Source organism: Podarcis vaucheri, assembly GCF_965113315.1.
Source record: "Podarcis vaucheri genome assembly, chromosome: 9".
In the NCBI taxonomy this organism is placed as follows: Eukaryota; Metazoa; Chordata; class Lepidosauria; order Squamata; family Lacertidae; genus Podarcis; species Podarcis vaucheri.
In genome coordinates this window covers 76,901,391-76,925,099 of record NC_138767.1, presented here as the reverse complement: position 1 = coordinate 76,925,099, position 23,709 = coordinate 76,901,391, and the positions used below count along the sequence as shown (strand labels likewise).

The window sequence follows — 23,709 nt, the reverse complement described above, 5'->3', positions numbered from 1 at the left end:
TTGCTACAGCAGCCTTTGTGGCCCAGCCAAGGCAAAACAAAGGCCTTTCCGTCTCTCCCCGCTGCCCCCGTGTGGGGAAAGGGCCTCACAGCTGAGCAGGCGTTCTGCGTGTAGAAGGTCCCGGCAGTGGCGTAGCGTGGGTTATCAGCACCCGGGGCAAGGCAAGTAATTTGCGCCCCCTAACCCGTGGATTTGCGCCCCCTAACCCTAACCCCCAGATGTTGCGCCTGGTGCGGCCAGCACCCCCTGCACCCCCCAGGCTACGCCACTGGGTCCCGGGTTCATCTCCAGGAAGGGCGGGGTGAGACACCTCCCCACTCCGCCACCTGGAATACTGGGTGGCAGCTGCCGGTCAGTGCAGACAATACTAAGCTGGACAGACTCATTGTCTAACTACATGAAGGCAGCCTCCTATGCTCAGTTTCTTCTACAAGCCCCCTCCCTTTCTCCCCACCAGCAATAAAACACTGTGGGGCGTCCCAGTTAGTGGATAATGTAACCACAGCAGTTTCCTTCCTCTTGGGGGAAAAAGTCTAATCAAGCTCTTTCTCTGAACAGAACACGTCCCTCCCCTCCCATGACCTGGGCTTAACAAAATTGGTGGAAAACACATCTCTCTCGAGGGCATGAAGTAGAAAGCAGTTTATAGGTGAAGACAGTAATGTGCTCAGTGTGAGCCCTGCTCTTCCCCCTACCAGAGAACCTAAAACCCCAATCCCTATAGCAAAGACCCTCCCCATACAATCAGACCCTCAAAAGCCCCCCTCTTGATTCCATGCTTTGCACATGTGGTTGCCCTGAGCTTAATTCCTGTACATTAAAATGCTTAGAGGAGCCCCCACTTAGACTTAACGCTGCTCAACAAAATTACAATTCGCAGTATATAAATTAATTACACTATACAAGCAATGACCGTTTAAATAACCTCACACTTAACAAAGAATGCTCCCTCCGTGTGTGTGTGTGTGTGTGTGTTCAAAACCCAAACCCAATTCCATGCCAACAGCCACCGCGAATCTTCAGTGCATAAACTGTGTCCAGGCAAGAGGACTGTCTGTTGTTCGTGGGGCTGAATCCATTGGGCACCATCCAGACAACTACTGCAAGGTACAGGCTGCAGAAGAGAAAACACAAAGAGGCTGACTAGCATCCAAATAAATCCACACCTTTGTTTGAAAACGAAAATCCCTACTTTCAAATCAGACGCAGCAATCTCAGGGGACTCTTCTTTAGCTCCAGGGCCACGCTCCCTTCTGGGCAACCTTTTACAGGCCGCATGTCAGTGGTGGGCGGAGCCAGGGGAAAGCAGGCCTAGCAGTTAATGCTAATTTCGCCAGAGAAGGAAGGGGCTCTGAGTTCAGGGGCACATTCTAGCCAGGTGCAAAGCAGGGCCAGGGAGGCTGTGGCTCAGGAGAGTCCCTGAGGGCCAGACGGGGAGGCTTGGAGGGCCACATCCTGGGCCTGAGGCTCCCCGCTGTTGCTCAAGACGTGGGCAGTAAAATTTGAGGCAAAATTTTAACTGTTATTTTATAATCATTAGTTTAATAAGGGATAAATGATTATTTCAAGAACAGCTCTGTATGTGGAAAGCTGCTCTGCTCAGGGCCAAATGGATCTCCCTGACATACTTGCTTTCCTGCAAGAAGGAGGTTTTTTCTCCTCTTCCTCCCTTTGTTCCCTCCTTGAAACACAGCACACCTGCTCCTAGGAGCAAGTATAAATGTAAAATGTAATGCAATATAGTGGATGCTCGGGTTGCGAACATGATCCGTGCGGGATGCACGTTTGCAACCCACAGCATTCGCAACCCGCAGTGGCACGTCTGCGCATGTGCGGGTTGCAACTCGGCGCTTCTGTGCATGCGCAAAGAGCAATTTAGTGCTTCTGTGCATGCGCTTCTGGGTTTCGGCGGTCTGTAACCCGAGAAAACGCAACCTGAAGCGCCTGTAACCCGAGGTATGACTGTATGTGTATGTATAGTATGTAATCAAAAAACCAATAATGATTATCCTGGAAAAACAAAACAGCACATCTGGGGGAGCCTGGCTGCAACTCACAGAAGGTGGGAACATTGAGGGAGGAATGGGTACAGAACGGAGTGTCATGCACAAGGGCATGGCTGACTCTCACCATAAGCAGGTGTGTCTTTACACAACAATGTTTTGAAGCAGGCTTCCCTTGTAATTCTGTATTAGCTACCTACCACCACCACCACCCTGGCCAAGGAAGCAATGGGACTGTTAAGCCCTGCTCAGTGTAGACCCACTGAAATCAATGGTCCTAAGTTAGCCCTCCTCGTTAACTTCAGTGAGTCCACTCTGAGTAGGACTGGCACTGAATACTGCCCATGGTGACCAAACCAAAAACAAATAGACAGGGAAGGCTGCTGTAGAGGAAGGGGAAGTAGCAATGGCAGAGGTGGAAGGGACACCTAGAGTCATTTAGTCCAGCCCCCTGCGATGCAGAATGCAAATTTCCTTATGCAATTAACTGTTGCACCTTGTTATGGGAATGAACCAGAGAAGTCAGCCGGGGTTGTTTTTGTGAAACTGACACGCAGCCACTTGGCAAGGGGATATCACTAAGCCCGGAAGCCCATTCACAAGCTCAGGCCGGGAATGAAGGTCCTGCCGCCAGCCGGGACCCCCCCCCCCCCACCTCATTTGACTTCTCCCAGGCTCAGGAGCTTACGGCAAGCAAAGATGAAGGATTAAAACGATAAACCATCCCCATCATCATCATAAAACGCGCCCTCTGAGCCTCTGGGGAGATTTCCGTGTCAAATGTGAGGCTGAATGTTTCTGCCCCCACCCCCAAAATAAAATGCATTTTGCTTTGATAAAAATAATAACAAAAGCAAATCCCCACTACTGCTGCTTGCCTAGCATGGTGGCTGCTCCTGGGGAAAGGATTCCCCCCCCCCCACTTCAAAGGATTGTCTCTCTGGGTCCTTCTGGACACCTGCCTGCCCCCCACCCCCCTGGGCAAAACAGAGTGAGGACTCCCCCCACCCCACCCCGGATTCAATAAGCGTGCAAATGCCTGGGTGGACAGACACGGCCCCTGCTCCCAGGATTTATAGTTTCCAGGCCATTTGGCAGTGAGAAGAAAAGGTCTCTTTGCCCCTTCTTCCCCTGGGGACGGCCAATGCTCCTGAGGCCCAGCTGCGGGAAAGAAAGTGTGGGGAGAGAGGACCGACAGGGCAGTTAATTCCAATTAACCAGCCAAGCTCAAAAGGGGAAGAGGGGAGGGGCGACTTGCAGACCCCGCCCAAGCTGGAAGGAGACACACAAAGAGATCTCCTGCCTCCCTGGGAAGGAGGAACTATGCGGCCACCTCCCTCCCCCTCCCCCCCAGAAACCTCACAGCCCTGCTGTGTCTGATCTGCTCCCCCATGAGGATTTTGCTCTACTCCACTTAGCACAGCAGAGCACTGAAATGGGGGCTCTGCCATTCCTATAGTTTTTGTCTATATAGTAACACACATACACCCCCCTCACAACCCGCCCACCCTACTCTTCCTCTCCACACACCCAGCCCCCCCTGCAATGGAAAAAATTGTTCTGCTTACTGGGGGGGGGCTGGGCAACCCTTGCTTTCATCTTATGAAGTCTGCAGACTCAACCCTCAACTGAGACGTTAAGCAAAATAAAAGGATCGTTTGCACACCTGCACGAGGCGCTTGACCCCATCCCCTTCCACTCAAAAGAGCACACGTGCAAGCTGTTCACCCCAGAAGACCTGCAGCAGGGATGGGGGAACTTTGTTTTTCGAAACCGGCCTGCAGATTCGCTTGGGAGGGCAGGCGTCGGTGGTGGCAGGCAGGGCCAGAACCCGGAAGTGGGGAGACTGGGCTGGGCTGCAGGATTGCAGCTCTGTGTCTCTCTGGGCTCCCCCAGATTCCCTGCTCAGCGGAGGCCATTTGGGTGAAGGGCACACTGCCTCGCCACTCTCGGTCAGCCCACACCTGCCTCTCTTCTTACTTTCCAACTAGCCCAGGTACGTGGCCATGGCGGTCAGTCTCCTCCTTAGTCTCAGTGCCCTGCTGTCCAGGATGTTTCACTTGTGATGCTACAATGCTACAACTCTATGAGTGCTGCCCCTTGCGGACTCAAAGCTAGAATTAGCCAGCTCCACCTCTCATGAACTCTGGCTGCCTCCCTGCCTTTTGCCCAGAAAGTCCCAGCGGGCACCAGGCCTGCTCAGTCCAGCATCCGCCCCGATTTGCTTGCACAAATCTCCCAGGGAGGTGAGAGGATGCCTGGCCCTTACTGAGCCTTCGTTCTGGCTTGCTTTCGGGAACAGCTATACGAAAATGAAAATTTGTCCTGCATAAAAGAATGCAAGAAGAGCCCCGGATCTGGCCCGTGTCCCATCACTGAGCCCAGCATCCTGCTCTCACAGGGGTCAGCCAGATTCCCGTGGGGAGCCCACAAGAAGGATCTGGGCACAAGGGCAACTTTCCTCTCCTGCAGTTTCCAACAATTAGGATTCAGAAGCAGTGGCGTAGCGTGGGTTGTCAGCACCCGGGACAAGGCAAGTAATTTGCGCCCCCTAACCCGTGGATTTGCGCCCCCTAACCCCCAGATGTTGCGCCCGGTGCGGCCGGGCCCCCCTGCACCCCCCATGCTACGCCACTGTTCAGAAGTGTTTCCTGCCTCTGGGCGTGGAGGTAAAAGGTAGCCAGCAGGAGGCAGAACAAAGCCATCAGGGTTAGTAGCCGTGGATGGTCACTTTCTGTTTTTTAAAGTATAAATATCTGCTGTGAAATGCTTTGGGAGGCAAGAATTTTATGATAACCCTGAGGAAGAGCTCAGTCAGTAAAGCATGAGACTTCTAACCTCAGGGTCATGGGTTTGCGCCCCACGTTGAGTGAAAGATTCTTGCACTGCAAGGAGTTGGATTAGATAATAATAATAATATTTGTACCCCGCCCATCTGGCTGGGTTTCCCCAGCCACTCTGGGCGGCTTCCAACAAAGATGAAAAATACGCTAAAATGTCACATATTAAAAACTTCCCTGAACAGGGCTGCCTTCAGATGTCTTCTGAATGTCAGGTAGTTGTTTATCGCTTTGACATCTGATGGGAGGGCGTTCCACAGGGCGGGCGCCACTACCGAGAAGGCCCTCTGCCTGGTTCCCTGTAACTTGGCCTCTCGCAGTGAGGGAACCGCCAGAAGGCCCTCAGAGCTGGACCTCAGCGTCCGGGCAGAATGATGGGGGTGGAGACGCTCCTTCAGATATACTGGACCGAGGCCGTTTAGGGCTTTAAAGGTCAGCACCAACACTTTGAATTGTGCTCGGAAACATACATAGATGACCCTTGTGCTCCCTTCCAACTCTACCATTCTAGGATTCTATGAAATACAGTAAGGGATTGTTTAGCTGAGACTCCTGCCCTGCAGGGGTTGGACTAGACGCCCCTTGGGGGACCCACAGTTCTATGAGTCTATGAATAAAGAACACCAACAGAACCCAGCCAAGACTTGGTAAGGAAGTGAACGGGCACTCACAGCTTCTCACAGAGTCCAGCATCCCCTCCTTGCCAATGGCTTCCGCTTCCCACTGCGACTCCTTCATCTGGAGGAAAAGGAGAAGGAAGAGAGGGAGGTGGGTTGTCTCCTCTGATCTCAATGAGGGCACAAGAGGAGCCTGGCTGGATCAGAGCAAGGGCGCATCTAAGACCAGGATCATGTTTCTATCCGGGCCTCTGAGATGTCCATGAGGAGAACAGGAAGGCAACAGCTCTCCCCCCTGGAGTACACACCACACCACACCCACCCACACACAGCAACTAACATTGAGGGGTAGGCTGTTTCTGCATATGGAAACTCCACTTAGACAGCAGGGCTAGAGGAAGAATCCTGCTGGGTGAGACCCCAAAGTCCATGGGGGCCACTATTCTGCCCCACATGCAGCAGCCGGCCCAATGAGCCAGGAAGCCGGCAATATTTTATTTATTTAAAGTATTTCAAAAGGACCTGCATATTCTTGAAGAAGAGTTTGGATTTGATATCCTGCTTTATCACTCCCTGAAGGAGTCTCAAAGCAGCTAACAATCTCCTTTCCCTTCCTCCCCCACAACAAACACACTGTGAGGTGAGTGGGGCTGAGAGACTTCAGAGAAGTGTGACTGGCCCAAGGTCACCCAGCAGCTGCATGTGGAGGAGCGGAGACGCAAACCTGGTTCACCAGATTGCGAGTCCACCGCTCTTAGCCACTACACCACACTGGCTCTCTGAAGAAGGATGTGAAGGCAACAGTGCTTTCCTGCTCCCAATCCCTGGCTCCTTCCTCCTTCCAGAGCTTCAGCCAATGGCCTGCTGCCTCTGAACACGCAAAGGAATGGGCTCCGGAATTGGATCTCCAGAAGGGGACAGGTAGGGGGCAGGTGGCCCTCTGGGGACACCCAACTCCCACCAGCTAACAAGGCGGATGTCAGGGGTTGTGGGAGTCTGGCGTTGCCTGGAGGGCCCACAGCCCCCTCCCCCTGCGCCAGGCCAAGAGGGGCTTCCAAGGAGGCCTTTCTTCCAAAGGCAAGGAGCTTCTCTGGGAAGCGAGCCCAGGGAACAAGCACGTGCCAGGCAGGAACGGAGGCCCAAAGGCCACCTTGCTCCCACAGCACGGATTCTGCAAAGGATGCTTTCCTTGAGATTCCAGCATTAGGAGGGGTCTTCCAACTCTATGGCACTTAAGAGCCTACAGTGACTCAGCCAATCTTCAGAAAATATTATCTTTGCTTTGAGGCTGGGTTTGTGTTGCTTTTAAAATCAATTAAGCAGTGTATAAACCTTATGAAATAATAAACCACCCAAATCTATTTTTCCATGCCCTGCCCCAGCCAAGCCTCCTCTGCCAGCCCTGTGATGCCCAGGCGTGCCCTCACTGCAGCCCCCACAGAACGCAACGTGCCCTCCTGTACCTTGATCTGCTCTTTCAGGTATTCCGCTCGGCCCATCAGTGTCTGGATCTGCAAACAGTCATTCACTCGGTCAGATTAGGAGGAAAGAAGAAGGAGCCCCAGTTCAGAGGGTCACGCAGGATGGCACACCACATGGGAACCCTCCTGCACAGCACCTCGAATCCCACGGAAGAAAAGGTGGGGCACCATATATATAACAATTCCTTCTACAGTGGTGCCTCGCAAGACGAATGCCTCGCAAGATGAAAGAGTTTTCCGTTTTTTGAGTCGTTCCGCAAGACGAATTTCCCTATGGGCTTGCTTCGCAAGAGGAAATGTCTTGCGAGTTCGTTTCCTTTTCCTTAAAGCCGCTAAGCCACTAATAGCCATGCTTCGCATGACGAAAAAACCGCAAGACGAAGAGACTCGCGGAACGGATTAATTTCGTCTTGCGAGGCACCACTGCATTTCCAATGTCCACACTGTGAGTGCCAATCATTTATGTAGCCAAACTGGCACTAATCGCGAGGAACTGTGGCAGCAGGCTTCCCCAAGGCTTGCAGAAGTATAAAAGCGGGGCAAAAATGCCCTGATGGTGGGGAACCCCCAAAAAGTTCAACAGGGAGCTCAGAAGTGACAGATTGCTGTCTGAAGTTTGCAGGGGGTAGAATGCAGCGGCTGGAATCTTGGACTGGGAGTGTCCCACGCTGCAACATTTTGCTGCAGGTCCACAACAGCTGAGCCACGTCCATTCTGCCGCCTGCACCCTTTAGTGCCCCCTGCTGGGCACCCTGGCTCCCCAAATACATCCTGCAGGGCTCCCCCACTTCTAAATAACAGCAGCAGCAAAGGCACCAATCACAGCTCCAGGGACCAGGTGGATACAGACCTCAGCATGCAGCAACTCCCGTCTCCTTCCCGCAGGCTCAGCTGGAGGCAGGAAGGAAAGAAAACCATATAATATGATTTGTGCTGTAACTGTGATGTTTAGCATGTTTTTGCTCATGGTGTTTTATGGATTGTAGTTGCTTTGCTGATGATTTGTTAAGTCTTTAATATGACTTACGTTGTACATGGTAAGCTACTTTAGGATTTGACTGAATGGAAAGTGGCAGAGAAGTGCAATCGATCAATCCATCCCGGAAGGTGGGGTTAGACTGCACAGGAGACCTTACACATCCCTCTCTGGTTTAGCCCCAGGCTCTCTGAAGGACTGTCTTCTCTCACATGTAGCCTCGCCCAGAGATCTCACGCAGAGGCCCTTCTCTCGTTGTCGTCCCCCGGCACACTTGGTGGGGACGTGGGAAAGGGCCTTCTCGGTGGTGGCTGCTGCCAGACAACATTGGAACTCCTTCCCTAGAGGAGCCGGACTGGCTCCCTCCTTGATGTCCTCCCACCAGCAGGTGAAAATAGTTTTATTCCTGCAGGCTTTGGGGAACGGAATCCTTATTTAAAGGAAAGGGCTTTTACTAGAGCAGGGTTGTTTTGGCTACCTGTATTAAGGGTAAAGGGACCCCTGACTATTAGGTCCAGTCATGGCCGACTCTGGGGTTGCGGTGCTCATCTCGCTTTACTGGCCGAGGGAGCCAGCATACAGCTTCCGGGTCATGTGGCCAGCATGACTAAGCCGCTTCTGGCGAACCAGCACAGCGCACGGAAACACCGTTTACCTTCCCGCTGGAGCGGTACCTATTTATCTACTTGCACTTTTTGCTGTGCTTTCAAACTGTTAGGTTGGCAGGAGCAGGGACCGAGCAACGGGAGCTCACCCCATCACGGGGATTCGAACCACCGACCTTCTGATTGGCAAGTCCTAGGTTCTGTGGTTTAACCCACAGCGCCACCCGCGTCCCTTGCTACCTGAATTACACCCCCATTAAGCCCCCACCCACCACAAGCTGCCCCCTCCTTACCAGCTAACATGAGCAGCAGCTCCCCCAGGCTCTGCTGGTAGAGATCAAGGGTTTCGCCATCATCTTTGCCCTCCTCCTCCTGGAAGAGAAACACAGAGCAGCTCCGTCAGGCCTCAGTGCTCAAAAAGGAGCAAACAGCCACCTTCCCCCTAACGAATGTCATGCAAGAACTGGATCAGGCCGGTGGGGGCCCATCTATTCCAGCACCCTGCTCTCGCCCTGGTCAGCCAGATGTCTGTGGGAAATGCGCAAGCAGGAATCATGCGCAAGAGCAGCCCTCTCCCCTCCTGTGGGTTCCAGCCACTGAGACTCATAAGCATCGCTGGCTCTGACCGTGGAGGCAGCAGCCATCAATAGCCCTCTCCTCCATGCCGCCCCTCCCCAGGGACAGGTACACTCCCTTGCCTCCAAGGACGGGGGAGGCAATGCAATGTTAGACTCCAGTTTTCATTTCAGGACAGAGGTTGGGGGTCAATGACAAATCAGCAACTCTCTGCTCCCCTCTGGTGACTGACCTTAGCAACAGCGGCCGACGCCACCTCCAGAGCAGCGTAGAGGCGAGGCTTGTCCCTGGACATCTCTGCAGAAAAAATAAATTAAATTATAAGGGGTGTGACCCAGCATATGCAAGGCCAAGCGGTATCCAGATGCGACAAAGCAAGGTGGTAGAGTCCTGTGAGGATGGAGCAGGCTGTACCACTTCGGGCTGCAAGCAGAGGAGAGGGCAGCACTTTCGAAACTTCTGCAAGTCACAACAGCCCCTCAAACACATCCGCCTGCAAGTAAAAAACCTAACAGGAAGAGGTTCCAGTCCAGGTGCCTGCTCACTGGTGTGGTCCTGGTTTGCTATACTACTTCATATTTCAAATAAAATCTCTAAGTAGTTGGCAACACGGTTAAGCCACAGGTTGCCTCAACTTGCCCATCTGTAAAATGAGACCAGCAGCTGTGTGTCCTACAGGAAGGATGAGACCAGGGTTGGAGGTGCCTGCAAGTGAGTGTGCAACAAGAGGAGGTAAGCAAACAACGCAATGAGCACATGCAGTTAAGAGACTAGAAAGGGAAGGCTTCTTAGCTGTTAGAAACAGCAGCAAAATATGCTGGTTTTCCTTGGAAAGGAAATTCCCGATGGCCATAGCATAGGTGGGACTCTGCTACTAAAGCATATTTGTAAAGACAAAAGGCATCCACAGACTGACTTTGGGAAGCATTCCCTAGTGTCGCAGGACCCCCCCCCCCCAAATCATTCAGTTTGTACAAACGTCACACACACTCACACACTACATACGCTATGCTTCTGTTATAAATTCATAGAAAATCAACCATACATCGGATTTCCACTGTTCCACTTTTTTACTCCATGAAGGAAGGACTACAAAATGGGGAAGGTTTGATACAGAGCAGCCATAATCTCCTGAGCATACCAGCACATCCACAGGAACCCTGCCCAGTTGCTATGCCAACCCGAAATGGTCCTAGACAGAAGACCATCAAGATCACAAAGAACTTGCATATGGGAGTGGATTCAGCCACTCAGCACAACTGGAACAAAGGACAATAATCAGCTCTTCCCTCTGAGGTTACTGCAAACTCCCCTCTGTCCCCTGGAAAGAACTCATGGGGAGGGGGAAAGGGGGAACCAGCCAGGTGACAGGACACTCAGGTTACCACCACAACTCCTCCCTCAACCCCTCCTTTCTGTGATGTATGTATGATGTTTCTGGGGGTGGTCTTGATCTACAGGGTGGCAATTTCAAAAGTCTTTATAAGACCTTGCACACCATTTTTCTGGGTCTTTCCTCTCTCCTGCAAGTGAGGGGAGCACCCTGTTGCAACAGTTCAATAAAGGGCAAGCCTACAGGCTGCTGTTTTGCTCCATGTTATCCTGGTTGGTGTCTTTGTTTTTGTCCAAGGGAGCCCTTGGATTTTTCCGTTAACACTAGTAGCCCATAAAACTTTTAGAGAAGAGAGCACAGGAATGGGAGAAGTACGCCCTCCCCAACTCCCATCAGCCCCGCCAGCATGAACAATGATCAGGGATGATGGGAGTTGGAGTCTAGAAACATATCTGGAAGCCTCTTCCTTCCCTTAACCCCAATCCCTGACTGAAAGGAAGCCCAGCTAACTACTGCTGAATTTACTACTTATTTCCGCTTAAACTCGCCTCCATCTCGCTCCCCACAACTTTGGTTCTCTTCCCCATGCCAAATTTTAAACTGCAAGCTCCACGAGGGGGAAGGGACTTTGCTCTTCTTCTTTTTACATGTGATGCACACGTGGGGCATTATCGTCACATGTAGCAGGTGAGGGAACCTTTGGCCTTCCAGATGTTGTTGAGCTACAACTCTAATTATCCCTGGCCGTGGCTGGGCCTGGCTGCAGCTGACGGGAGTTGCAGCTCAGCAACATTTGCAGGGTCAAATATTCCCTGCACCTCATATCTACCGATAGCGACCTCAATTTTTTCACTGCCAGTTCTCATCAGCTGAAACAACAGCAGCTGTGCCAAGGAGGGGGAACCGGCAGGCTGGTGCGAATCCTCAGATTCCTGCAGGAGTATATAAAATAAACCTTTGGGAAAAGGAAACCCCATTAACAGCCCAGCAGGAACCGAATACGTTCAGTGGACACAAAATATTGACTTGGGTGGAGGAGAGGAAACTTGGCTGCAGGAAGAACAGACTGGAGGACAAGGCTGAGGATTGGGAACAGGAACACTCTGCAGTGCAACATTTTAGGAACCAGGAAGCTGCCTTATGCTGAGTCTGAGCATTGCTCCATCCAGTTCAGTATTATCTACTGACCAGCAGCAATGACTCTCCAGGATTTCAGGCACTGACTTGCCATTGAGCTATCAGGCCTTTTTTATTTTTTGACATTAATTTTTTATTTCCAAAACCGAAACAAGAAAAATTACAAACATCAAATTCAACATCCATATTCATTTTCTAATATAAACCTATTACATAATTAACTAAATTAAAATATAGCTAATTACCGGTACTCTAAACTTCTCTTTGCTGTAAACAACTACAACGCAGTTAGAAATTTTATATTAAAGCTTTTATATTATAAATTTCAAATTCCCCTATACCCCCCGTTCCCCTTCATCCATGTGTGATCTCTTTTTTTCTTCTTCTTCTGTCTTGTCGTGTTGTTATAATTTAATCACTGTTCAGCTGATTCTTTTATTATTCCCTTGCTTACCCCTGCACGTTTTACACGTTATCTATTAATATTCCAGTTCCAGAACCATATTTTTTCATATATTCCTGAAGTGAAGGAGCTATCGGGCCTTTTGGTTTGACTCCTATTTCCTAACAAAAACATGTTGCAAAGTGCAGAGTGCTCTTGGCTGCTGTTCTCAAAAACAAGACCCCTGCCCCCCGCCCCCTGTGCCCCACTCGGCCCTCTGCTCTGGAAATTACCTTTCAAGATGTCCCTGGCAGGGCAGCCCTGCTGAAGGAGGGCCTTGTTGTTGGAAGCAACCAGTGCTTTGAGCTGCTCCGCTCGGGAAATGTATTCGCTCACCTAAGCCCAAGGAAACAACACGACACCGTCATGAAATTTCATTCTCAGAGGTGCAAGAGAAAAGCAGGCATTGCCAGGGCCTTCTTGGTTGTGGCACCAGCCCTGCGGCTCCCAGCCACGAAAGCTATCTTCTACCTTCACTGCCCGAGCCAGCCTGCTCCTGGGAGCCAGTTGCTGGGAGCCACAAGCAGGGAGAGGTGCTGCTGGGCTCAGGTCCGGCTTGAGGGCTTCTGGCAGGTCACTGCAAGAAGATGATTCTGGACTAGATGGACCACTGGCCGGATCCAGCATAAGGGCTCTGCTTATGTTCTGTTGGTGTGACATCTCAGGAAGGCCTGCAAGCCTGGGCCTTGACATGGATTCCAAGGCATCAGCCTGAATTCCGGCTCTTCTTCTTGGGCTAAATCGGTCAAAACGAGAACAAATCTCCGCCTGTCATGGGCTCCGCCTACCGTTGACCGCCCAGCCTTCTGCCCAATGAGCACCAGCCGCCACTGCTCTGCTCCCTCATTGGCTGAACCCTGACCATGACCTCATGCACCCACCCAATATTTACAGCTCGGCCCAAAGGTGCCCCAATTCACAGCTTTCCCACTGGTTGAAAAGGAGGACTGACCTTGGATCGGAGCGCCTCCTTCCTGCGGACATCGACTTCGTCTGAGGGTGGCAAGACAGAGGCGGGTTAGGGAGAAGGGGAAAGTCCATGGAGTGAGCGAAGAAAATGGGAAACTGTCCCAGTACAACTCCCTGTTTCCCATCGTCAGCTCCGAGCTGCATCAGGGAGACGGACGGACATCAACCAGCCTCCGTGTCTGGAGGGGGTTGGAGTAGGCAAAGCAAGCAGAAGCGCCCCCCCCCTCCTGCTCAGAACAGAGTCCCTCCTCCCAGACTCAGAGATGGAGAGACTCCCCCATGTTTCAGAGGCCTTGCAAAGATCCTGGGGAGGGGAACTGTAGGAGTATACATGTCCAGAGTGTGGGGATCAGATGGGATTACTATGAGGAATTATAAAATATGCACCAAGCCATTGTGTCTGCTATGAAAGCATGGCGTTGACTGGGTTCGATTCATTGACAATAATTTCTGATCAAATCCCACAACCCTCTGCATCTCTGGCCATTTCCTCTACTGTCCATTTCTCTCTGCTTGACAAGTCACGTACACAGCCCAGTTGCCAGTTGCTTCATCAGGCATCCTGAGCCATAAAAGATAGTAGGCAGTTTCTTTGATGTAGCTATTGTTAGTTTTGTTAATCTTAGGACCAGGAAGAGAGTTCACAAGGAGATGGTAAATACTGTTTACTCCTGTTTAAAGGTAAAGGTACCCCTGCCCGAACGGGCCAGTCTTGACAGACTCTGGGGTTTGTGCGCCCATCTCACTCAAGAGGCCGGGGGCCAGCGCTGTCCGGAGACACTTCCGGGTCACGTGGCCAGCGTGACAAAGCTGCATCTGGCAAGCCAGCGCAGCACACGGAACGCCGTTTACCTTCCCGCTGGTAAGCGGTACCTATTTATCTACTTGCACCCGGGGGTGCTTTCGAACTGCTAGGTTGGCAGGCGCTGGGACCGAGCAGCGGGAGCGCACCCCACCGCGGGGATTCGAACTGCCGACCTTTCGATCGGCAAGCCCTAGACGCTGAGGCTTTAACCCACAGCGCCACCCGCGTCCCTTACTCCTGTTTATGACCTTCCTAAAAGCATTCCTCTTCACTTCCTATTTTATTTACTGTGGGTTACCATGCATGCTCAAGTAGGAAATATTTTCTTTGTAGTTAAAAGAATTTCTTCTGATCTAACTTTGTTCCATGTGGGGTTTTTTGAAATGCTCAGAGGAAATCTGATTGGTTCTTATGAACACTGTGTAAAAGTTATTTTGTGAATAAAATGACCTGGGCCGGAGGGTGGACAGGAATTCTTATTATGCGCACTCCTCCCAGAGCCTTGCTGGTTCAAGCCTCTGTGTGTATTTTCATTATCAGAGTCTAATCCTTCCTTTGCTTTGGGAATGCCTCAACACTCTGGACATGTGCACTCCTACAGGGAATTCCTGGAGACAGCGCACTTCTGGCTAGCCAGCCGGGCCAGCCCCTTGCCCTTGGGCATGTGCCCATCTCCCCTGAGCCACTATCCTATGTCATGGGTCCTGCCCCATGGAAATGGTCAAGGATGGGGCATAGGACCACACCTGTCTTCCTCCTTCTTCCCCTTTGTAATAATTTCATTTTAGGTCCTAACGGGATTAAGACGGATGGCGGTCTCTGATGCGTCCTGCTTGCCTACGAAGGACAGAAGAAGAGGAAGGCAGGGCAAGGAATGCAACCTGCTGTGGGCAAGAACTTGCCCCCCCTTAGAAGTGGACTTTGGGAGAGGCAACACACGCAGCTCCGGATATGAAAACAGATATGCTGTTCTCATTTAATTTATTTCATAAAATGTATATACAGTGGTACCTCAGGTTACATACGCTTCAGGTTACATATGCTTCAGGTTACATATGCTTCAGGTTACAAACTCAGCTAACCCAGAAATATTACCTCGGGTTAAGAACTTTGCTTCAGGATGAGAACAGAAATCGTGCTCCGGCAGCGCGGCAGCAGCAGGAGGCCCCATTAATTAAAGTGGTGCTTCAGGTTAAGAACAGTTTCAGGTTAAGAACGGACCTCCGGAATGAATTAAGTATGTAATCAGAGGTACCACTGTACCGCTTGATTGTAAAAAGCAAAACAAAACAAAAAAACTCAAAGGAGTTTACAAAAAAGGTGATAAAATGACCAATAAGAACATTTAACAACAATAATGTAAAACTTTCAAAAAATTAAAATCAACAATAAACTAAACCCAGATTTACTTGCACCACCTTTCTAAACATCTGGGCAGCCTGGTCTAAACAAGAATGTTTCTAGCAGGGGCCGAAAAGAGTACACTGAAGGCAGTGAGTTCCAAAGTGCAGGAGTTGCCACCATAAAAAGTTCAATTTATTACAAATATGGAATGGGAATTTTGTGGCCCCCGTAACAAAGCTGCTTCTGCCAATCTAAGCAGCCGAGCGGCAATTGTGGGGCAAGGCAGTTTCGCAAAGAGGGGAACAACAAAAGCCTCTGGGCCACTCACAGCGCAAGGCGGGGACGAAGTACTCCAGGGCCCTGCTGTAGAGGGAAAGGGCGGCGGCAGCGTCGCCTTCCTGGTCCTTCTTTATCGCTTCCGTCACGAGAGACGACTGCAAAGGGAAGAGATGCAGAATGGAGAAAAGCGGGAGAGGAGGAATGGAAGAGGGGAATTGGTTCAATGACCAAGCGCAGGGTCAGCTTGGATGGAAGCGGAGGAAGGACAACCTTAGGCAACCTTAGGCCTGGGGGGCCACATGTGGCCCTCCAAGCCTCTCCATCAGCCTCTCTGGGCCCTCTCCAGGCCACCCCACTCCCTGGTCCTGCCCCACACTCTCCCCATGCTTCTGCTTGGCTGGAAAGCGTCCTTGGAGTTGGAGCTGACGCCTCTTGCTTGCCTGGATAGAGAGGTGTGTAAAATAACAGGTGAATTCAGGTGTGAGCCAAAGCCGAGGGTCCCACCTGCTGCCTACTGCCAGCATGCGGCCCCTGGAAAGCTGCCCAGAAGGCAATGTGGCCCTCAGGCCCCCTTCCTCTGTGTTAAGTGTCTGGAGGAGGGAATTGTACAGCTGCGTCCCTCTGTGTTCAGGAACTCTTGCCTCTGAGAATCAGCATTCTCAGCAAGATCTTGCCCCCAAAGAGAGACAGGAAGCAATGTTTGGGCTGATGGGGAAATGGACCCATTTCTATGCCCACATTCAGAAGACGGTTCCCCTCTATGTCGCCAGATGGCTGCCCTCATGCCTGCAGAGGAGAGGGCAGCCCCCCACCTCACCAGCTCCAGTGCCCAACTGGTAACCCAGACCCACATCCTGCAAATCCCCCCCCCCCGCAGGCTCTCTCTAGCCCTCTTACCGCTTTGCCCAGGCTCTCCAAGCAGGGCATGTGCTCCATGTCCACAAAGGGGTGGGCAAAGAACTCCTGGAAAGAGAGGCGCTGCTGGGGGTCCCTCTTCAGCAGGCGCTGGAGGAGGTCCCGGCACTCCCGCGAGAGGCGGGGGCGGCTGGGGAGCTGTGGGGGGCAAGGCAGAAGGCTGAGACACAGGTAGAGAAGCTCCCAACCTCACCTCACCTCTGGGCACCGGCAGCGCTGAGCTGGAAACGGGACGGGGGAAGCAATCCCTTCCTGGACGCAGGAGTGCCACGCAAAGGATTGTGGGCCCACTGGCACACGGTGGTACTTTCATAGCCACGAGGCTCTTGAGAGAGAGTAACGTGTATTTTCCAAAGGAGAAAAGGAAGGTGCTTGCCCCAAGGAGCTTACAGTCTAATCCAGGCAGTGGGATTTCCTAGGGGGACCCTGGAGGTGTAAATGACTGCCAGATTTGTTGAATTAATTAAACTAAACTGTTTAGATATATGTGCAATTAATGATTGCTGTTTTGAATTTTCTTGTATTATTGCGTCCTTAGTGGGTCATGCAAACGGCTATTCTGAATTCTGCTTTGTATAGGGTCGGCGGCACTGGGGGTGAGTCTGTGGAACCAAGGGGGGGAGGGAGTGGTCCCAAAAAGTCTGAGGACCAATTAGGGGCAGGTGGAGGCAGAACCCCCCACACTCTGCCTGACAGCAGTCCCCCTCTTGCCACTGCCCTGTGTCTGGATTGAACCAGGCCAAGCCACTGAATGACGTTTTTGAGATGATCAGACCAAGTTACATTAATCTCTGCCTGCAAACTGAACCCTACAGGTGTGTCAAGTTGGACCAATCTTGGCAGGACGTTGGAAGAACTGTGATGGGAATCTTTAAATAGCTGGTGGCAGGTGGTGGAGGAGTTGGCGTCAGGATGGCAGGGCAGCGAAAAGAACCTCCTTTCAGTCCCTCCCCAGGACTGCACAAATACCAACACCCCCAGGAGCCACGAGGTTACCTCGATGGGTTGGTTGCTGCGGATCTTCTCCTCCAGCTCAGTGAAGGACTTGGAGGCAAAAGGTGGCCGGCCAAACACAGCCTCTGAGAAGGGAAATAAGCCCCCATCCCCAAATAAGACAGGGAGCCACATGTGTGTTGCATGCTAGGCTGAATTACCACCACCCAGCAGCCCCAATGCTCAGCAATGCTCAACTGTCACAAGAACCCAAGACAGTCTCCGATGGAGAGGGGAAAAGGCCATTGTGGTGAGTAGCCATGGATACCAGAGTCAGCTTTACAGTTATTGACACCAGCATCCACAAAAATGGAAGCATTTGGGGCCAGTGAAGGCAGGAAGGGGCCTAGTCAGAAACTGGGCAGGGAGGCGGATGTAGGATTAGGCAAGAGCAAATGCAGGCAGAACTAGATGCTTGCTTCTCTCCCTTTTAAAAATGAGCTAAGTTTCCAGCCCTCAATGCTGGCAAAGGGGGAATAAAGAACCCTGATACAGGCAGGGCTTTGTATGCTCTAGACTTCAAAAGAACAATCGAAATTCCAGCCCATCGGAGATCACAGCTACACGCAGCACTTTCTGCCATTTTATTCCCATTACACCTTATCCAGAACATAAGAATATGCAATGTGTGGTTTTTTTAGAATAGGTATTTCCATCTCCGTTAGAGGTTTTTAAGCAGAGGTCAGATGGCCACCTGTCAGGGATTCTATGATTCCTGCACTACAGGGGGTTGGGCTAGATGACCCTCGAGGTCCCTTCCAGCTCCATAATTCTGTGAGTGTATTATTCAGTCCTCCCAATTCATTTTGCGCAGCCTCTCAGTTCCAGCATGGAGCTTAGCCAGCGCCTGGGAAGTCAAGACGGAGCCCCAACCTCCCCTCAAAACTGAAGGATGGACTTACCGTAGAGAATCACCCCCACGGACCACAAATCCACGCGGGCGTCATATTGCCGGTTGCACACCATCTCGGGAGCCATGTAGAGTGGAGAGCCCCTCAGCACGTGCTTCTCATCCCTTGGGGACATGTGCTGGGCAAATCCGAAATCTGGCAGGGAGGGGGGAGGGGGAAGGTGACCCAGAAAAACTGTCATCGGGCATGACATAGTAACCTTGCAGTTATCAACTGGCCTGGTATCCACAGGCAACCAGAAATCCCACACTTGGGATTGAGCAGGCTGGTGAAAATCTCCCTAGGATTTTCTGCTGGCTGCAGAGTGGGGAAAGCTAGCCCTAATCAGGCCCATTGTAAAGGTAAAGGGACCCCTGACCATTAGGTCGAGTCATGGCTGACTCTGGGGTTGCGGCGCTCATCTCGCTTTATTGGCCAAGGGAGCCGGCGTACAGCTTCCGGGTCATGTGGCCGGCATAACTAAGCCGCTTCTAGCGAACCAGAGCAGCACACAGAAACGCCGTTTACCTTCCTGCCAGAGCGGTACCTATTTATCTACTTGCACTTTGACATGTTTTTGAACTGCTAGGTTGGCAGGAGCAGGGATCGAGCAACAGGAGCTCACCCCGTCGCGGGGATTCGAACCGCCAACCTTCTGATCGGCAAGTCCTAGGCTCTGTGGTTTAACTGACAGCGCCACCCATGTCCCATTGTACGTTACAGTTATCAGCAACTATATTGCTATAGCTTTCTACTTCGTTGCATTTGGTATTTTTAATTTTTTATCATTACAGTGGTACCTTGGGTTACATACACTTCAGGTTACATACGCTTCAGGTTACAGACTCCGTTAACCCAGAAATAGTATCTCAGGTTAAGAACTTTGCTTCAGGATGAGAACAGAAATTGCGCGGCGGCGGCACAGCAGGCCCCTTTAGCTAAAGTGGTACCTCAGGTTAAGAATAGTTTCAGGTTAAGAATGGACCTCCTGAACTAATTAAGTTCTTAACCCAAGGTACCACTGTATCTATTATGATTTATCCTAAGTATTTCTATACATTAAAAATATCTCCAAAAGGTGTACAGAAATAGCTAAAGCGGGCACAGGGAACCTCTGACCCTCTGTGTGGCTATAATACTAGCCTTTGGGATTGACTGGTTGAAATAAAAGATTGGCACATGAACGAGAACAATAATGTGTGGGGAGAGGAGCACCTGAGTCTGCTGGCCTGAAAGCCCGAAAGAAGCCCCCCTGAGCCTGGGGGGCAAGCCCTGCCCCACACCAACCTGCCAGCTTGAGGTGAGGCTTATCCAAGGAGCTCAGAAGGATGTTCTGAGGCTTCAGATCCAAGTGGGAAATATTCTTGTCATGGAGGAACTTTAAGGCACAGGCTGTTGGGACAAACAGGAAAGAGCAGTTGCAGGCGGCAGGGGACTGTCAAGGCATCCCTCTCCAGCCAACAGTCTCCTTCCCAAAAAAACAGACTCCTCTGCCTCCAAGATTTCCTTTCCTTTCTCTGGCACAGAGAAAGGGGAGAAAATGCAACTCCCTCCTTCCACAAATCTCGAGCCAAGATGTAAAGGGAAACACAGCGATCCTTTGAAAATCCACACTTCTCTGGATTTTGCAACGTGGTTCTCCAACCAAATAAAGTTTGCAGGCACAGTTTGAGCCGCACCCACAAATGGACGTTTTCTCTTTGGAAATGGTTTTGCTGTTCTGCAGATGAAATAGCTCTGTTTGTGAGCACAGTTTGAATCCAAACCCCATGGGCTGAGATTTTTTAAAGTGGAGATGCCAGGAATTAACCCTGGGACTTCCTGCGCACAAACAGTACGCTCTACCTATGAGCTCCACCCCCAAATTACTTTCCTTTCCCCTCGCAACTCCTTACCCAATTGCTGTAGGAAAATGCGAGCCACCTTTTCCGGCAGGATCCTCCGTGCGTGGATAAAGCGAGACAGGTCACCCCCAGCACAAAATTCCATGATCAGGTAGATGTAGTCCTTGTTCCACTAAAAGGCAAACAGGCGCTATCAGGCTTCTAGAAAGACAAACCCTGTCCTATCTCCACCAAGTTCATTCCTCTGCCTGCAAGTTCCTAGTCCTTATGAATGCAAACACAAATGTGGAAGCAGCTGGGTGATGCCATTAAGTGCAATCCTATGCACAGCAAGCTGTGAATGTGCCCTATTGAAAACTCAGGAATTTACTTTTGAGTAAGCATGAATAGAGTTGCACTGTCAATCTCAAGAGTCCGCAAAGTGGTGCCTCAAACCAGTATTAACACATAAATAGCTTTAATCGTGCAGAGCATCTATCACCCTTGCTACGTGTCTCATCTACTGCAATCCTCAGGAAGGAGGCGACACAAAGCAAGCATTCTTGTGGCTCATGGAACTCCCCCACCAGGAGACATTCAGTTTACCCCCATAGTAGACACATGCAAACAAAGGGCAGAGACATTTTTATTTTCCAGGTGTGAGGACCATACTTGGAATTGACTTATGGAGGTGGTATTAAAGGTAATAACTTTTGCTAAGTTAGCTTCACCGGGGCGGCTTTGCACTCTGCATTTGAAGCAATATCCTACCACTTTAAACAGTCGTGGTTTCCCTCTCCCACCCCCCACCTCCTGCAATCCTGGGAACTGTAGTTTAAGGGGTGCTAAGTGTTGTTAAAAAGGTAAAGGTACCCCTGACCGTTAGGTCCAGTCGTGGACGACTCTGGGGTTGCATGCTCATCTTGCTTTACTGGCCAAGGAAGCTGGCACTTGTCCGCAGACAGCTTCCAGGTCATGTGGCCAGCATGACTAAGCCGCTTGTGGCAAACCAGAGCAGCGCACGGAAACGCCGTTTACCTTCCCACCAGAGCGGTACCTATTTATCTACTTGCACTTTGATGTGCTTTTGAACTGCTAGGTGGGCAGGAGCAGGGTCCGAGCAATGGGAGCTCATCCCATCACGGGGATTCGAACTGCCGACCTTCTGATCGGCAAGCCCTAGGCTCAGTGGTTTAGACCACAGTGCCACCTGCACCCCGTTGTTAGGAGACCCCTATTCCTCTCTTGGAGCTACAATTCCCAGAGGTCGGTTGTTAAACCAAGATAAGGACTGCCTTCTGTTTCAGCCTTTAAGCACCTGCTGAAATCTTTGCTATTCTGCCAGGCTAATGCATGAAATTTAGAATACATCTTTCCATGATAGTTAGTTGACAGTCTCCAATTTCATATTTTTAATGTGTTTTTTTATATAGTGAGATTATTGTAAACTGCTTTGGTATTGTTTTCTGTATGATATGGTGGTACATAAATCTCAGCAACATCCAGAGCGCCAAAGGTTCCCCACCTTATCGGATGAGTCACACATCCGAGGAATAAAAGCTCCCCAGTTTTCCAGCTGGAGGCTCCAGAGTCCTCCTGGCTGACACCTCATCCCAGCCCGGTCTCCCCTCCCCACCTGGAAGTCCTTCAACTCCACAATGTGCGGATGGCGGATGGTCTTGAGGATCTCGATTTCTGTCAAGAGGTTCTCCACAGATGCCTTGTTCAAGCTCTTCTTGCTGACGCACTTGATGGCCACAACCTCCCGGACGTCCTTCTAGCCAGGAAAAGAACACGCAACACCACACAAACGAACGTCAGCAACACAAGCACCTTCAGTCCTGACGGTGGAAGTCTCAGGGAAGGTCTTGCGAGGTCCAGGGAAGTTGCTATGGAGATGGGCATTCCTTCAGATCAGGAGAGGGAATGTCTTTTCCACATCAGGGGCCGCCTTCCCTTCTGAAGAGGCTTCTGGAGGCCACGGGCCACTGATGGGCAAGGTCAGAGGCCAAAGCGGGCAGAGCAACAAACACAGGTTTGTGTGACAGTGAAGTTTCTACATTCCCTTGATCTTCACCCTCCACCCAAGGGAGCAAGAGGTACAGGGACGCTCACTCCAGGCAGGTGAAAACATTTAAGGAGGGGGCTAAGGAGGGTCACCTAGGGCTGGGGGCTGGAGGAAGCCCTTAAGCCTGAAGGGCCATATCTGAGTGCTGAGAGCGCGACAGGCTGGAGAAGAGAATATCTTGGGGCAGAAATTGGGATATCAACTGAGATCAGGACAGGATCACAGCAAATACTTAAAAGACTGCTGAGATTATTGCCCCTTCCCCTCAAAGCTGATTTGATGACTCAGACTCCATCCCTGGACCCAAAAACCAGTGTTGCAAGCAAGGAACCTCCAGGGTGGCCCCAACGCCCAAAAAATTAAGACTCAGGTGAAGGATGCACTCACAAGAATCCACCTTTTGCTGAAGGGATTTTATGCTCTACCAGTCAAGTTACACCTGGGACCCAAACCATGCAGGGCAGCGATGGGGGACGCTTTGGCCCTCCTGCTGCTGTTGGACTCCAACTCCCATCAGCCCCAGCAAGCACGGCCAAGGGCCAGGGACGCTGGGAGCCGAAGTTCAGCCACATCCTGAGCGCCAGAGGTTCTCCCGACCCCTGACTCCGGGTGTCTCCTTTTAGTGCTACGCCCAATATCAACCCCCCTGCGTCCTGCCTCCGACAGCGGACAGCCAAACTGCTTCCGGGAAAGTCCTCTCCCTGCCGCGGCTGCTTCTAGGTAGGCTGCTCCCGGGCGTGGAGGCTCCGCGCCGCGGCCTCTGGGTCAGGCGGGGGGACTCCCTGCACCTCGTGCATTTGCGCCCCCCAACCCCGGACCTCGCGCCCCCCAACCGGGGCCCTTCCCCTCCCTACCTTCCTGTAGGCTTTGAAGACAGTGGCGTAGGTGCCGCTGCCCAGCCTCTCGGTCAGGATGAAGTCCTCCAGCTGCGGCGGCGCCCAGCCGGCCATCCCGGCGACCCCCCCATGCGGCCCCCGGAGGCTGGCGAGCGGAACCCGGCCCTCTCTGGGACCCCGCGGGGGCGCCTGGCTTCCCGGAACGGCGGCGCGGGAGGCGGAGCAGCGCCGGCAGAAGCGCACCTTCGGGCGCCCCCTCGCGGCGACCCGCGGCAGAGGCGAGGCGGGGCGGCGCTCGTGGGAACTCCGCCTCCGCGGTCGCGCGTCTGCAAAGCGGGGCGGGGAAGAGGAGAAGCGAGACCTGGATCGCCCCCCGATTCGCATCTGGTCGACGGAGGATAGAAGCGTCAGCAGAAGCTGAGCAGCTTTGGCCCGAATAAGCCTCGCTGCGAAATGCTGAACTCCCCTTTTGGAAAGCGCGCCCCTTTGGTAAAAAAAATGGAAGAGGACTGGACGCAAGCTCAGCCCTGCGAACGATGGCAAGAAAGTCCGTCGCCCTCGATCTCGAAGCGGCTTCAGGCTCCCGTCCTCTGCTGTGATCGGTTGTCTTTGGTACTAAACTTTTAATTTTAAGAGTGGCTCTTGATCGGTGGCTTTTAGCATGTCCCTGTGGGTAACTGTATTCAACACGTTTTTAAATAAATGTTGAAAAGTGCTGGTCTTCTAGAAGTTGTCTTAAGAACAATCAGAAAGGTGGGGTTGCCCTAGTTGTTGCAA

The 23,709-nt window shown here is 51.7% G+C and overlaps 1 protein-coding gene across 1 annotated transcript; it reads right to left on the bottom strand.

Annotated features, from left to right (window-relative positions):
- Positions 1-627: 627 nt before the first annotated feature.
- Positions 628-23,624, bottom strand: ULK3 (unc-51 like kinase 3). The gene is made up of 16 exons (XM_082237406.1): positions 22,951-23,624; positions 21,665-21,805; positions 20,101-20,221; positions 19,493-19,597; positions 18,218-18,361; positions 17,319-17,401; positions 16,305-16,460; positions 15,457-15,562; positions 12,963-13,003; positions 12,244-12,346; positions 9,331-9,395; positions 8,816-8,894; positions 7,792-7,832; positions 6,924-6,971; positions 5,515-5,581; positions 628-1,114 (listed from the first exon to the last, which is right to left on the bottom strand). The coding sequence occupies exons 1-16, from the start codon at positions 23,314-23,316 to the stop codon at positions 1,098-1,100; spliced, it is 1,683 nt and encodes a 560-aa protein (XP_082093532.1). The 5' UTR covers positions 23,317-23,624; the 3' UTR covers positions 628-1,097.
- Positions 23,625-23,709: the final 85 nt, after the last annotated feature.